The 17277-nt window shown below is 34.1% G+C and overlaps 1 protein-coding gene across 1 annotated transcript; it reads right to left on the bottom strand.

Moving 5' to 3' along the window:
* Positions 1-13410: 13410 nt before the first annotated feature.
* Positions 13411-15433, bottom strand: LOC21406330 (peroxidase 24). Its single transcript, XM_024166887.1, has 4 exons — positions 15230-15433; positions 14819-15010; positions 14483-14648; positions 13411-13817 (listed from the first exon to the last, which is right to left on the bottom strand). Exons 1-4 carry the CDS (start codon positions 15431-15433, stop codon positions 13411-13413), a joined length of 969 nt encoding a protein of 322 aa, XP_024022655.1.
* Positions 15434-17277: the final 1844 nt, after the last annotated feature.

Raw genomic sequence — 17277 nt, 5'->3', positions numbered from 1 at the left:
GGGCATCAACATAAAACGATATTATATGTGAAACGACAGAACTTGAGAAATTCGACAATTTCTTAAGCAATTATAATTCTTTCCAAACGTGTCAAGACTGAGCATAATCGCAAGAACTGAAAACGACAACATCTAAAAAACGACAAAATTTACTGTATCGAAAATGGATAAAACGACAGTAAAATTCAAAAGATTGTCAACGAATTTCATAGTGGCCAATTACTTTCAAAACAACATTCCAGTATAAACGAAAATGAGTTCTGAAAAATGATAAGTCAACTGCTCGAAATGATGATCACTCCATCAAAAGTGTGACCACAAGATCGTTGACATGAAAACATATATTATACGAGTCATATGACCACTCCACCACCAGCAACCGACAAGAACTAAGAAACGACGACGTCGTACAAAACAACAAATCTCATCGTACGATAATGTTGCTATCTGACGACGTCGTAACGCGACAATAGTAAAAACGACAATTCCTCATACATACGACAATAAAAGAAAATACGGCATCATCATAAGAAACGATAAAATAAAAATGGAACACTTTGTTCATAAAAATGGCACAAAGTGTAAACAACCTAAAAAACGACATAAGCTCATAAACGACAACATGGCTTAGAACCAGAATACCCTAAAAAAAAAAAAAAAAAAAAAAAAAAAATTTTCCGACAAATTTTGCTATTTGACGTATTTCAACAATGAGTAAAAACTGTTGGAGAATTTGAGGAATGGAGGAAAAACAAAAAAAAAAAATCAGAAACGAAATTGGGTTTGAGGCGTATTGAAGAATATTTTTTTTTAAAGTTTTATTTGCACTCACCTCACAAAATTTACTAACGAGTTTTAATGATAAATTATCTTAAGATACAATAAACCTTTAAACACAATATCTAACAATAATATTGTGTTCTGAAACAAGAATGAAGTCTGTAAACTTTCTGGAGAATTATAAAGACAGAGGTGTCATTTCATGAATGAACACATCTATTTTTAATCATTACAACGATTCACATAAAGATACATCTTCAAGGTAAAGGTATCTCTTCATGTATTAATGCATCTATTATAATATATATGTTTGTTGCTAATAGGTATTCAGATATGTGTGAAAACATATGACTAAAGGATGCAACGGTTCGATACAATTCAGATCGTGAAACACACACACGCACAGTTTTTTCAGAACGGGCACTGCGGCGGATGAAATATCCGCTGCAACGCTTGAATCAGAACATCTGGACTGGAGAGCATGCAAGAGACGTGCTGCAGCACGCAGAAAATGGGCGCAGCATCGCTCAAGTTTTGCAGACTGCATTGAATAGGTGTAGTTTGCTTAAGGCGCTGGAGTGCTCGTGCTATGTCCAAATTGTTGCTGTTCACCCTTAACAGCCAAAATTTGTGTGATTTTAATATGAGAGACATATTACAATCTCTCTAACAAAAATAGTCCAATTTTTACATGCAGAATACGTCCATTTCATTATTGTCTCGGAAAATGACAATGAATTATATATTTTTAGTACATGGAAGCGCACAAGTGCTTGTTTATGCAGTTCAACAGTTGTTTATAGTGCATGAAAGTTTAAAGTTGGTGCATGAAAATGCAACAATTGTAAAGCTCATAGGGGGCAAAGCGAGACGTCAGTGATGATGTCAGAAATTTTTATCAGGGGGCTAATAAGTACAATAAAAGATTTTAAATGGTAGGGCTATTTTGGATACGAAGAGTATTGAGCTTTAGTTGGACTTTTGTATAAAGTGATGTTTTTTCAATGAGTTTTTAAAGACTGAAATCAAGGAGATTCATATTTTTTTGTATGGGGATTGGTATGTAATTTGATTCAATAGATATATAGATTTTGTTAAAAAAGAAAATTGTGGGGGGTTGGGGTTTCTATGGGAGTTTTAATGTAATATGTTATATATATGCACATGTTTAAAAAAAAAATAAAAAAGTTGAGGGGCTTAAGCCCCCTAGACATTGACTGTCTCCGTCTCTGGAGACACTGAGTATTTTTCAGGGGTGAAAATTGAAATTAATATTTCATTAATTTTACTAAATTACCCTCATAAAAGTACCACGTGCACTCACATGCTAATTATGTCAGTGTTTTAACGATTTTGTCACAAAAGGACTGAAAAATGTAACATTTGTAAAGCTCGGGGGCTAGTAGCTAGTGTGACATTTAAAAGTTTAAAGGACAAAGTAAGACGACAAGTATTTCTCGTGAACTAAAATTGAAATTAACCCAAAAAACTAAGAAAGATTATTTATAGGTCAACTCGCTTTATTAATTCCGTAAAAGAAATCGCTTTACTAACACCATTGAAAATAACACATCGTCGCAGTATGACATCAATTACCACAAGAAACGACTGAAAGGTACATTTTAGAGAAATTGACAATTACATACTCATTGAACATATATATATATATATATGTAACATTATAAGCAGTTAGTAGCATTAATAATATTAAGATTGCTAGTTGATGACTCGGCAATTCTTCCTGATCTCTCCTTCATCTCCCGTGAGCACTTCAATGGAACCCATTTTCACCATCGAATGCGCAAAGGAACGCATGAAAACCTCAAAGTTCTCGAAGGTTTTTATGAGATTCTTTGCAAATTCATCGGTTAGAAGCACCGCGTCGGACACCAAGAGACGTGCGTTTGGAACTCGTTCCAAAATAATTTTATTTTTTGTATGAAAAGAAAAACGTTTTCAATCTCAAACAGAAATCATTTTTGAAAATGCGTTTGGTAATTTTATCAACATATTGTTTTTAGTATAAAAAATCCATTAATGTCTCTCTCTCTTTCTCTCTGCTCGAGAGAGGAGAAAACGAAAACAAAAAATGAAAAACGTTTTTTCATTTCTCTCTCACTTTAAACTAAACTAAAAAGTTGTTTTCATTTCCATTTTTGTCTTTATTACGCCAAACGCCGTTTCAAAAACATTTCATTTTTTTTCTCAAAAAATGTAAAAAATAAAAACGGGATTAATTCCAAACACGGCCCTTGGTTTTTTGTTGAGAACTATGTAGTAGTGGCCGTCAAAGAAGAGAGAGTTGTTGCGGTCCAGCTCCAACGGCGTCGACGACGGGTTTGGCGGCGTATTCGGAGTCGATGGATTGGTCTCTCCTTTCCTTGTGAAGTTGAAGAGCCTCCTTGAGACCAAGGAACACTTTGGCATCGTTCACTTCGCAAATTTGAGTTTTCAATTCGAGTTGAGATGTGATATTTTCTGAGAGCTTTTCACTGTAGTAAAAAAAGGTAGATGTGACATTTTTTGAGAACTTTTTACTGTAGAAACCTAAAACTGAAAACTAAAATCGGTGAAATGAACAAGGCCTTTGTCTCTCCAATTGTACGCGCACCTTCAAAAAATATAAGCAAGAAAGAAAAAAGGGGTTATTTAATTATTTTGTATAATTTGTCCAAAGTAATTAGACTAAAATAAGTTGCAATAAAAGTAATATTAGCGACTTACTAATCCTAAGATCTTTTGTCGTTTGGTTTAGTGGGATCGAAGGGTTCTGGGTGGGTGAGGGTTGGATTTTAAAGAGATCGAGGTTGCAAGTGTGATCCCGTTTTGTACATCAAGAAAAATTAAAGTAATGAGAATAATCGCGACTGCTGTGACTGTCTATATATATAGTCGTTGTGACTGTCTATATATATACATGTAACGGTGTAGACGTATAAGCCTCACACTGATTAATAGTGTTGTTGTCCTTCTCAAATTTTATGCTTGGGAATGAAATTTTACACGGCAACATATATACATAAAATATGTCATATGTTTTAGTATTTTTTTTTTATTTTGTTTAACAATACCTGATAAAGTAACAAGATCATATTCGTTTAGGCCAAACCTAGCAAATAGGTCACGTAGTGTGGTGAAGTTTGACCCTCCTGATGGTAAATCCCTTGAAGCCTCTGAACTAAACAGGCCACATTGTCCTGTTGAACTAAACAATAATTAATACTAATATTAATGTCCATATAAGTTGTATAATATGCGTAGAGTATATATATTTATTTGTATCCATTAACTGGATCTATCAATATTGACGCGTCACATTCCTGCCATAATTATTTGCACATATTAATAATTTCTATCACGTCAATAAAAGGAACATATATATACATATCCGACTGATCACTTGAACATAACATATTTCGCGCCTTTATACATGAATAAAAGATGAAAAAGCATAATTGCATTATTATAACATACATATGTATATGTATGAAACTACAATATATAAAGGAAGAAAAAATTATTAATTAATTTAAACGCGTGAATTAAATGAGTCATGTCATATCAAAGCTCTTAGAATTTACGTCTTATTACTTGTACACGTGAATGCGAATATTGCATGACAGTTGGCCGATTGTGTTGAAAAGCACATATCAATGAGATTTCATGTTGTGTAGTAAGTATTATTAGTTTATACAAAAACATGGATTGAAGTGATCGAATTTAATGTCTCTATATATGTGTATGCACTATCCATGTATGTCAATATACGTAAGGTATTATATTTAGGTTGATTTTGTAAGCTAACGGGCTGAATAAACCATATACATACACATCTATACATATGTATACACACACACACACACATATATATATACATACATACACACACACACACACATATATAGATATATCACGTATACATACCCTGACGAAACAATCGTGGTAATGGACCCTCAATAGCTTGGCTGCAATGACAGGGTTTGCTTTAACCTTGCTCCATGTGATATCCTGCACAATTTCCTCAAGTTGAGGGCAACTTTTTTTTATAGAAATCCAAATCGAGCCCTTTATTAAAGTGTTTTTTCATCTTTTTTTGCGATAAATGCTTGTTTGATTCTCCTTTACCAACGGCACTAACAACCGCTAGCAAGGAAACAAGCAGAAATTTTTTTTAAGCATACTTAGCGTTAGAGTTTGTTGATTAGTTTTAATAAGTTGTTAAGCAGCTTGTAGAGTAAGTTAAGCTTATAACAAACTTTTCACTTTCTGCTCTGTATATATAAGCATATTTTCGGATTATCAAGTTAAATGAGAATAGTATTTTTCTCTCCATCCAAACGCTTTTTTCCTTCGTAATATGGTATCAGAGCAGAATTTTTTCTACTTGATTTTCATTTTATTCCGCTGATCTTTCCGTTCTTCTTGGTCATTCTAGCTTGTTTGTTCTTTTCCTGATCGGATACCATGGCTTCTCAAGTGTCTGATTCTTCTTCCTCATCAAACGGTAAATCCGCCATTGATGATCCTTCGAGTTCATTTTTTCTTCATCATTCTAATGGTTCAGGACTCGTACTGGTATCTCAACTCTTCATTGGTGATAATTACACTTCTTGGAGCAGAGCTATGCTGATTGCCCTCTCCGTCAAGAACAAGCTAGGTTTCGTTGATGGATCCATCGAGAAACTGGATGGTTCAGATATGATTCTTCTCAATTCATGGATTCACAACAACAACCTTGTGATTTCATGGATTCTGAACTCGGTTTTTAAAGAAATTTCAGCTAGCATCATATCTCTGAATTTGCTACTGAAATTTAGCTCGACCTCAAGGACAGGTTTTCACAGAGCAATGGACCTCGCATTTTTCAACTGTGTCAAGAGTTCGTCAATTTGACTCGAGATCAACAATCAATTAGTGTTTATTTCACGAAACTGAAAGCTTTGTGGGAAGAGTTGAGCAATTTCATGCCTGTATGCTCGTGTGGGAAATGTACTTGTGGTGGTGTCAAGGCGCTTTATACTCACTATCAAATGGAATATATAATGTCCTTTCTAATGGGACTTAATGAGTCGTTTGCTTAAGTGCGGGGCCAAGTATTATTGATGGATCCTCTTCCGGCCATAAACAAGGCATTTTCTTTGATTTCACAAGAGGAACGTCATAGGAAAGTGAGCTCGCAGTCTACCTCAATTGGAGCTTTGAGCCATTCCATGGCATTTGCAGCAAAGAATGATTCATTCGCCAAGTCTGGTAATGGTTCTCCTTCAGCTGCTGGCAACAAGAACCAAAAGATAGATCGTCCTTTTTGCACTCATTGTAACTACCATGGTAATACCATCGACAAATGCTACAAAATTCATGGTTATCCTCTCGGGTTTAGGCAACGGCAGAAGACTCAATCACCTACCACTCAATCTGGTATGGTGAATCAAGTTTCTAATCACGTGGTTGCTGAAAGTCATGATTGTTAGAATGGAAATGCTGGGAATCCTCTTTAGAATCTGATTAGTGTTCAATGTCAACAACTGATGGCCTTACTTTCCAGCCAATTGAATTCTATTCGCCAAAATGACTATCCCAATGATTCTTCCTCTTCATTTGTCACATGTACTTGTTTCTTAGTGTCAATGACTCCATCTTTATCATCTCATTTGTTGTGGATTGTTGATTCTGGGGCTTCATGGCATATTTGCTTCAATGCTCATGATTTTATCTCTATGAAACCAGTACAAAATTCCATAGTGACTTTGCCTAACATGTATGTTCTGGTGATGTTAGACTTAGTCCAACTTTGTTGCTTAAGGATGTTCTTTTCGTCCCTCAGTTCACTTTTAACTTGATTTCAGTAAGTTCCATTACCAATGCCTCTATGCTCACGCTTGGTTTCTTTCCTGATAATGCACATCAAGAGGACAATTGGCAAGGGTGGAAAGCTGGAAGGTTTATATGTTTTTGACATGACAAGTATAGATGTTGCATTAATGCAAACTCATTCTATAATGTACACTAATAATGTGTCAGTAGATACTTGGCACCATAGACTAGGTCATTTGTCTCATAAATGCTTAGACATGTTGAAAGGTCAACTATCTTGCACCAATTTCCATTTTGATAATAAGACTCCACGTTACATTTGTCCTTTAGCTAAGCAAAGGAAAGTACCATTTGTATCTCACAATAATATGTCAAAGTTTCCTTTTGACTTAATACATTGTGATATTTGGGGTCCCTACAATTTGTCATCTCATTCAGGACATCGTTACTTCTTAACTTTGGTGGATGATTGCACTCGCTTTACTTAGGTATTTTTGCTCAAACACAAAAATGATGTTTCTATGGCAATACTTAAAATTTTCAATCTTATTGCTACTCAGTTTGATAAGAAAGTCAAAGATTTTAGGTCTGACAATGCAAAAGAGCTGGCTTTTACTAACCTTTTCAGTAATAAAGATGTCATTCATCAGTATTCATGTGTAGAAAGGCCACAACAAACTTCTGTTGTTGAACGGAAGCATCAACACTTGTTGAATGTGGCGCGAGCGTTGTATTTTCAGTCTCGGATTCCTCTCACTTGTTAGACTGATTGTGTTCTCACAGCAGAATTCCTCGTCAACAGAACTCCTTCTTATGTTCTGGGCAACAAGACTCCATATGAGCTTTTGTATCATAAGAAGGTTGATTATTCTCTTCTTCGTGTATTTGGTTGTTATGCTTTTGCTTCCACACTTTCAGCTAACCGTACCAAGTTTCAGCCTCGTGCTCGTATTTGTGTGTTTCTTGGTTATCCTCTTGGCATGAAAGCTTACAAGCTATATGACATTCAGTCTAAATAGGTCTTCATTTCACGGGATGTTGTGTTTCATGAAACAATCTTTCCATTTCACTTTGTTATTACCACGGCTGGGTTAGTGGACCCGTTCCTGACTTGGTTCTACCCACCCCTACCCATGACATTATAGAATTATCTCAGCCTGCTGTTGTTGCTGATCTTCCACCATGTTAACAAACTCAGTCTGAGGTTCCTCTTTAGCGTTCAGCTAGGATAGCTCAACCACCTTCATACCTGTGGGATTTTCACTGTAACTTGGCTTCTCATAACTCTAAGCTTCCATTGGCCAAGGTTCTCTATCCATTGTCTAATTGTCTTTCATATAACACTCTCTCTCCTGTATAAAAGCACTTTGTCCTCAATGTTTCTTCCCAGTTCGAGCCACAATACTATCATCAGGCTATTAAATTTTCTCAGTAGCGTGAGGCCATGCGAGCTGAGTTGGATGCTATGGATTCTAATCAAACGTGGTCTGTAGTTCCTTTACCAATTGGAAAACATACCATTGGTTGTACATGGATTTTCAAGATTAAATACAAGTCTGATGGATCCATTGACAAGTATAAAGCTCATTTAGTTGCTAAAGGATACACGCAACAAGAAGAGGTTGATTATGCTAAAAGTTTTTCTCCGGTTGCTAAGTTGGTTACTGTCAAAGAACTCTTGGCTCTTGCAGCTTGTAAAAACTGGGACTTGGTTCAACTAGATGTTAATAATGTGTTTCTTAATGGTGATCTTTTTGAAGAAGTCTATATGGATCTACCCTTAGGCTATCATGGAAAGGGGGAGACCTTGCAGCACAATGGGAATCTGGTTTGCAAGCTTCACAAGTCTATATATATGGACTTAAACAAGCTTTGCAACAATGGTATTCTAAATTTTCTCACTCGCTACTTCAGTTTGGTTTCACTCAATCTAAGGCGGATTATTCTTTGTTTACAAAAGGCACTGGTTCTTCTTTTCTTGCACTGCTAGTGTGTGTTGATGATATCATCATCACGGGTCCATCTAAGTCTAGCATAGATTCTTTGAAATAATTTCTCCACAGCCAATTCAAATTGAAAGATCTTGGTTCATTAAAGTATTTTCTTGGACTTGAAATTGCTAGGTCTGCCAAGGGCATCGTTCTTTCCCAATGACACTACATCTTGCAGCTATTGGAAGACACTGGTTTTCTTGCTTGTAAACCTGCACCAGTTCCTATGGATCCTCGCACCCGCCTCACTGGCAATGATGGATTTGTGTTGCCTGATGCTTCTCAATACTGCCGCCTTATTGGACGATTGTTGTATCTTACTCTGTCTCGACCAGACATCACTTTTACTGTTCATAAATTGAGTCAATTTCTTGCTCAACCTCGGACTACTCATCTTCAAGCTGCACACTATCTGCTTCGGTATCTCAAAACCAGTCCTGGTCAAGGCTTATTCTTCTCTGCTTCTTCTTTTTTACAGCTTAAAGCCTCTTCTGACGTGGATGGGGATTCGTGTATTGACTCTCGGCGTTCTATTACTGGTTATTGTGTTTTCTTAGGTGATTCTCTAGTGTCTTGGAAAGCCAAAAGACAACTTATTATCTCTCGGTCCTCGGCTGAGGCTGAATACTGGGCCATGGCTGCTACTACTAGTGAATTGGTATGGTTAAAGCAATTATTGCAGGACTTTGGTGTTGTTCTATCCACTCCTATAGTTCCTTTTTGTGGCAATCAAGCTGCTGTTCACATTGTTTTGAATCTCACTTTTCATGAACGGACCTAGCATATTGAAATATATTGCCACTTTGTTCACGACAAGGTCACTGCTAGCATCATCAAACTTCTGTCTATTCGCTCCAATCTTCAGCTTGCTGATATTTTCACCAAGCCATTGTCTTCTCCTCTTCTATTTTCTCACTTGTCTAAGATGGCTGTGAAAGATATTCACAATCCATTTTGAGGGAGAGTTTTAAGCATACTTAACGTTAGAGTTTGTTAGAGTTTGTTGATTAGTTTTAATAAGACCCCGTTCATTTCACTGATTCGAGTTTAGAATTCGAGTTTTGCTACAGTAAAAAGCTCTCACAAACAATCACATCTAACTTTTTTGCTACAGTAAAAAGCTCTCACATAAAATCACATCTCAACTCGAATTAAAAACTCGAATCGGCGAACTAAACGGACCCTAAGTTGTTAAGCAGCTTGTAGAGTAAGTTAAGCTCTTAACAAACTTTTCTCTTTCTGCTCTGTATATATAAAAGCACATATGCTGTATTTTCGGATTATCGAGTTAAATGAGAATAGTATTTTTCTCTCCATACAAACGCTTTTTTCCTTCGTAATACAATTGCAAGGATAACTCTAATCTTGATCATCTTCTCAAGACACAGAAATATGTATTATTATTATGTATATACGTAAGAGAAAAAGATATAAATTAACAATGTAATTGCAATATCGTTAAGTTTCTTCGTTGGCTATTTGAATGGTGCAATGAAAGCCACAAAGGGAACACTTTATATAGAGCTACGGAGAACAGCTTTTCCAATTAAAATGTTGGGGAATCTTTCAGTTAAATGAAGGAAGCCAAAATCAAGGTTGGTTTCCTAACGCGGCAAGTTCATTAATATTTTATCTAATTTGCACAAATATATGATAATATTTGAATAATAGTAATAATTAGTCAAGTTATTTTTATAATTTCTCAAGTCAAATACTTTTTTATATAGAGGAAGCTAATCATTGGAGTTGACTCGGAAGTCAGAAAAGAGGAGTAAACCGAAGAGAATTATGGGAAGCCAATTATAATTATCTAACAATACATAAAAAGAGTAAAGTTCTTTTTTATAATGACAGCCCCATTATATAACTCTTTTTTTTTTCCTTTTTTTTCCTTTTTTATCTTTATTTTTTTTGAATTTTTTTACATTTTAATTTTATTATGTTTTTTTTAATTATGTTGTTCATCACTTTACTCTTATGAGAATAATTTTTTTCACATGTTATTATTTTATTTTTAGTTAGTTAAAATATATTTTTTTAAATGTGTCCCTACTTAATTTTTTCCGTCAATTTTTATCATTACACATATTCATTTTTAAAATAAATTCAAAAATTCTTACATGCTTATAGAAATGACTTACACGGCAATACATGCTCCCACAAAACCAATATATATAATAAATATAACCTGGCCTTGACTTGTGATTTGGCCTATAGATAATATTCCTTATTTTACTAATTCGTGTCGTTTTGATAAGGATCGAGTTTCGACTTAAGTCCCTATCTATGCTAATCTTAAAATTTGATCCTTAAGAATTATATTAATTAACAAGAAATTAATTAGACGTGCTAATTATTGCTGATCTTTCATAATGATAAAGAGATGAATCCCTTTTATGATCAAAGAATTGCATTACAATTGTCGACGTTGAAAATTACAAGATTAATAGATCAATCTTTGATCGAAAGGTTTTCTTATAATTATAATAACCCAAATGGAGGTGCATTTTATTACACAAGTACATCTGCACTCACTCGTTAGAGAATGTTCAAAGTATTTAACCCAATATATATATATATATATATATATGTATATTTATATATATAGGGCTGTTCATTTCTTTAATTTTTCTAAGTACATGACTTTTCCACGTCCCCGAGAATCTCTAATATTGATCATGTCGTCTTCTAATTGTTGCCTATATATTAAACTATGCATTACATATCTAATTGTCTACTAATTAATTAACTAAAGGTAGCACTAATTTTCCAAAAACAAACCAACAAACAACCTACTACATGTGCCGTGGAGTAACGAAATAGGCCATATTATTGTGAACAAAAACTGACAAATTATTTCTTTGCTCAAAGTAAAACTGAAGCAATTGAGAGTCTGTTTAGTTCGTTGATTCGAGTTTATATGTGATTTTATGTTAGAGCCTTTTTCTGTAGCAAAAAAGTTAGTTGTGACTGTTTCTGAGAGCTTTTTATTGTAGTAAAACTCGAATCGGTGAAATGAACGGGATCTAAACATCTATACACACACACGCACTATACACATACGTATGTTGTACATATGTATGTATAATGTATGTTGTTAGGTCTGTTTTCACGCAGGTGTTACAAAGAGTGTTACAACACTTTTAGCAACACTTGCAATTAACTATTAAGTTCTGAGATGATCAATGGACAGTGAATTGAAAACATGCAGAAACAAAAAGTAATGCAGGGGAAAAATAACACTAAAAATGATATCACAGTTCGGGGCGCACACCTACATCTGCAGGGCCACGCCCAGACAATGAATAATCCGCTAAGTTTAAAGATTTACAATCACCAATCGGTCTTACACACTCAAAGACTCATTCTTTGCCGTAGTCGCTGTTGCGAAGAATCCTCTTAGTGACTTTATCCAGTGAGCACCACTCGACTTCAAAAGCTTTCTCCCAAAAGCGATGCAAGCTTCTCCCGAAAGTCAAATATTTCAATCACCAATTAGGCATCACATAAGCACTACTTTTCTGCAGGTTGTATTCTCCCCAAAACCATACACGTTCATCACCCTCTCACTGGAAAACACTCGCCCCACAGGTTTTTTCAAATCAGCCACACTCTGCACACCTATTTTTCTCAACGTTGACAGCCTACACAATCAATTGCATCCAAAAATACTTCCTAAAATGTCTGTCTTCTTCTATGGAAAGAATCATCCCAATACTGATGTCAACCACCCAAAACCGAAGCAAAATGCAGAAATAAAAATCTCCACAGCTGTACAGATGACGCCAAAAACCATTTGCACCAGTTTTTGACTTTTTACAACCTTTTGCCAACTAACAAAAATCTTTAACATATGTCATGGTTCTCCAACTCACACATGAAGAGAGAATTAATATTCCACTAAATTGTAGCGAAAAAAAGATCTTCACGACGTTTTATGGACGTATAGAATTATAGTAGTTATTAGCAAGCTCTCATATCCTCTTTAATATTTAGCAACTTAAATTACAAAGAATGTGGAAATTCTATCAAGCTAGTTTCTCCACCTAAATTGGAAATGTATATATGAAACTTTTCCAGGAGCTTAAGCAACGGAAATTAAAATGCTGAGTGCAATATCAACAAATTATTCTGTCTCAATCTATATTATTGACATTATATATATATATATTTATATAATATGAAACTTTTTTGGGATCTTAAGCAAATTCCCTTGTCCGCCGATATTGGAATTTGTACATGAAACTTTCGAGCTACGATTTTAAGGGACGGAAAAAATTATGAATATGAAAATAATATCACAAATATTGGCAATGGTCTTTTATAGTGTTAATTTCTCTTTAAACTAATTATATATGAAGTGCATATATTGATCAACATTTCTGTTTTTATAGACTCCAAAAAATGATTAAGTATTCGCATAGCTAAGGATATAATTTAATAACACTTATTATTAGTGATTGGCTTCTGGGTATATCTCTTGTAATTTTTCCTCATTTTTAATAGAAATTATATCCATATCATGCGCGCGCAGTCATAATTAACCAAAAACCCAATCCTAATTTAGATCAATTTCTTACAACCCACACATAATTAACAATAATATATAAATTAAAAACAATTTTACATGAACATAATGAACTTTCTAAATAATGAATTCAAACCTGCAATTAATATAGATACACCGGATATTACACCGGTAAATTATTCACCACAATTTGAACGACAAAAGAAAGAAAATTAAGAATCACACACTTCTGAAAAAAATTCAACCAAGTAGTTTTTTGTAATCAAACATCACTTATCCCGTGATCAAGATTATTAATTAATTTACCACATTACACTTCTTCCTAATCTCTCCTTGACTTCCCGTAAGCACTTCAATTGCACCCATTCTCTTGATAGACCGACCAAACTCGGTGAAAAACTTATCAGAATTCATTTGCAATTCATCCACAACATTACTAGCTCCTTTGTCAGTCAAAAGTGCCGCGTCGGACTGGAAAAGGCCCTGGTGGAGCTTCAATATTTTGAAGTAATGGTTGTCAAAGGAGCCCGAGCTGCCGGGGTCCACTTCGACGGTGGTTGTGTTGTCGGAGAGGCTCCGGCATTCGGTACTCAGGAAAGCGGCGTAGGTCGCGTTTAGAGAAGGATCTGCATCGCCTTTTCCGGTGTAGTTGTAGAGCCTGTTGCTGAAGAAATTGCAGTGGCCCACGCCAATGCTATGTCCACCTACGTACCATTAATAAGCAAGTCATGTATATATATATATATTAGTTTTGAGTTGCAATAAGCAAGTGCATTAATCCCCGTTCATTTTACCGATTCGAGTTTAGAATCAAAATTTTACTACAGTAAAAAGCTCTCAGAAACAGTTACAACTAACTTTTTTACTACAGTAAAAAGCTCTCACATAAAGTCACATCTCAATTCGAATTAACGAACTAAATGCGCCATAATTTTACCTCTTTGATTTTGGGCCTCAGCATTTTTGTCACATGTATACATTATATGGACGAGTTTTCAGTTGTTATAAAATCAGCATTTTTGTCACATGTATATATCATATGGACAGGTTTTTAATAGTTACATTTATAACAACGTGAAATTAACGTGATCAGTAGCCTCCTTAGGGTATGCATTCTACAATACAACATATGCCAACAAGATATATATGACGGATTTTAATTCGGTGAATGAGCTAGCTAGAGTGCCTTAATGGTTATAAATTTATTGATCAATATTTATGGCATGTTCTTTTGTCTAAAAAATTTAAAAAAAAGACAACTCGAGTTCCAACTTTATTCAAGTTCACGTTCTTTTAAGTTTTAATTTTATTCAACTTTACTCAACTTTATTTAAGTTATAACTTTAACTCAAGTTATAATTGAATTTACCTGATAAAACAACAAGATCATGAACAGTGAGGCTTTTGTTTGCAAAAGACTGTTTGAGGGAAGAGAAGTTGAAGGAAGGCGAAGGAATATTGGCCGAAGCCTCTGAGGCTCGCGAAAGGGCCCCATCCCTTCTTCCAGTTTGCACTTCCCACATTGACTTCTTGAACTGAAACCAAATAAAAGTCAAATTAATAAAGTACAAATTAAAAAAAAAAAGTTTGTGTATAGTTGGACGAGTTTTCAATGTTTACGTATTTCCCTTCAAGGAGTATAAAGTTATGGATTTTATGTTTTTGAAGCAATAATTATTAGGTATGAATTAAGTAGTATAGTTACTTGGTAGGAAACCGAGTCTCTAGTAACTAGAGCAAGGATGTCTGCACAAGAGACTACTCCTGGGCATGTCTTCTCCAGTTGGGTTTTGATTTCGTCTATAACATCGAATCCCCCGAGCGACAGGTTTGGGACCGCCTCTTTCTCCGCAGTGTTGTTTGTTGTCGAGTCCAACAAGATCGACGCATCACAACCCTACAAGCTCGATGTTCAGTATCAATCGAATCATTTTATATTAATAAAAAATTACAATATGAATCGTAGCATGTGACGCTATTTAAATTATAAATATATAGTGGGATTATACATAATACGCATTGGCATGTTATAATGAATATCACAGCGCGATATATTTAAATCACGATCATAATCTAAGAAATATCACATGAGTCGATTAATTCTAGTTATATATACCCTAACAAAGCAATCATGGAAATGCATCCTCAGGAACTTTGCAGGCAAAGAAGAATTGGTTGCAACTCGCTTCCAAGTGATGCTCGTCACGATTTCCTCCGCGAGGGGACACGTGTCCGCGTAGAACTGCTTCTTCAGTTGCCCTCCATTGCAAACTGAAAGAGCTAGAAAAAGTACTAGAGAGATTAAGAAACTGGTTCTCATTTTTCTAAGAAGCTTTAGGAATGCAATATAGCAATATAGTAATATTTGTATGTACTAAGGCTGATATATATTGTAAAATGTATGTCGATGATCATATGCTTCACTAACTCAGCTATATTTATACATAGGAATTAACTTGCATATAATGAATTCTTATTAAAAGAATTGATCAAGTCAATGGCGGAAACATGTTAAAAGATAACATTAATAGTTAACTTAAATTAAGTCTTACGTTTGAAATGTTGACTACTGCCGAGAGAAAAAGAAAGAATCTGTAGGTTGGTTTTTCTTGTTCAATGTCGTTGAAATAATCGGTAGGTGTAAGATTAGTTATATATAACCTAAACAATAAGATCTTAAAACGCAAGCAGGCGTTGAATATTTGATACTCAGCAGCTCCTAATTTTGTATATAACACAAGTTCATTTTATATCACATTTTGTGTTTTAGTGGCCTGTGGTCATTCAGTTTTCATGGCATATTTTATGTGCAAGTCTCTCCATTTTAGTTTCTTGGAATTTAGTTAATTTCCCTTAATTTTCTAGAAGAAAAACCGTACATTTTAGTATGGGTAAACTGATATCTAACTACTTGGATTAATATGGTTCAATATCATCTGGTATTATATATATATATATATATATATATGTAAGTCCCTTTCACTATATTAGGCTTTTTAGGATCTATAATTGTAAATTAATAGTTGGACATGCATATGGAACATGTTTTTCTTGGAAAGTGTCCAAAAGCAGCTTTCGAATTCATTCTTTTGAGAAAAAGAAAAAGGAAAAAAAAAAAAAAAAACAAAGGGGTTGTAACAAATCTTTCTCAAAAAAAAAAAAAAAAAAAGACCGATACAAATGTACATAGTAATTTTTAATGATATTTAGTATTCTTTTAAAATGTAATTAGAAGCACCTCATAACTAGGAAATATACGTTTCAAAGACTGTTGGTAAATTAGTTGTATCCACCAAGGCTTTATTAATTTCATCATAAATATATAATTGCCTGATATACGTCTGAGACTATACATGAGTTTTCATATTAATCCATGCTTTAAGTCTAAGCTTAAAGTGTTCCAACACAAGTCAAAAAGAGGAGAAAAAAAAAATGATCTCCAAACAATTAATACCTAGCTATATATACCTAAAACACGTTTGTAATATATTACTATAACTATAGTTTTCTAACCCCCAGTACTTTATGTAGCTATATATCTGAGCTCGCATGCGAAAGCAGACATTTAATAATATGACCTCTTTCATGTTTTTTGTCATGTTTAGTACTCTTTTATATTAGATAACTTACTGAAAATCTTACCATATATGAAACGAGTAATAATTAGACCAAATATGAATGTCATGGAAGAAAAAAAGGATAATGTGAAAATAGTTAACATGCATTGCAAGGGAAAGAAAAAAAAAAGAAGGGTATTTAAGTTAACAAATAAAAGAAATTATTTGTTTGGTAATATATTTATATACTTGAACTAATGTTGAAAGTAACCTTTAGGAAAAGTTATCTTGTTTCTTCTCTTTTCTTCTTTCTTAAAGTTGCTTTTGAACTTGTTTAGATGGACAACCTTAAAATACTTTTAATTTTTTTAAGCACTTATGAAACAAGTCATCTCATTAGCGCTTATGAAAAAAAAGTACTTATAAAAGCTTTTTTATTTACACTTTTAACTTTTTATTTATGAACAACAAATTAAATATCTCATTCATATATTTTATTACATTACTTTTTGTAATAATAAGTGTTTTTGATTTTTTTACTAAACAGGTTCAAAAGCTCTTCTTAAATATAAAAACACTTTTTCAAACATTATCTAAACACTAATTA

The sequence above is a fragment of the Morus notabilis genome, unplaced genomic scaffold, assembly GCF_000414095.1.
Source record: "Morus notabilis unplaced genomic scaffold, ASM41409v2 Scaffold156, whole genome shotgun sequence".
Lineage (NCBI taxonomy): Eukaryota > Viridiplantae > Streptophyta > Magnoliopsida > Rosales > Moraceae > Morus > Morus notabilis.
Note: the sequence above shows the minus strand (reverse complement) of the source record. Positions and strands in the feature narration are given on the sequence as shown.

Bases quoted from the DNA above. Each gene is read 5' to 3' on its own strand.
- LOC21406330 (XM_024166887.1), bottom strand. From the start codon at position 15,433: ATGAGAACCAGTTTCTTAATCTCTCTAGTACTTTTTCTAGCTCTTTCA. The intron at 14,649-14,818 runs GTAACTATACTA...ATTTGGTTTCAG, and splicing joins GAGACTCGGTTTCCTACCAA to TTCAAGAAGTCAATGTGGGA. The intron at 13,818-14,482 runs GTAAATTCAATT...AATGGTACGTAG, and splicing joins TGATCTTGTTGTTTTATCAG to GTGGACATAGCATTGGCGTG.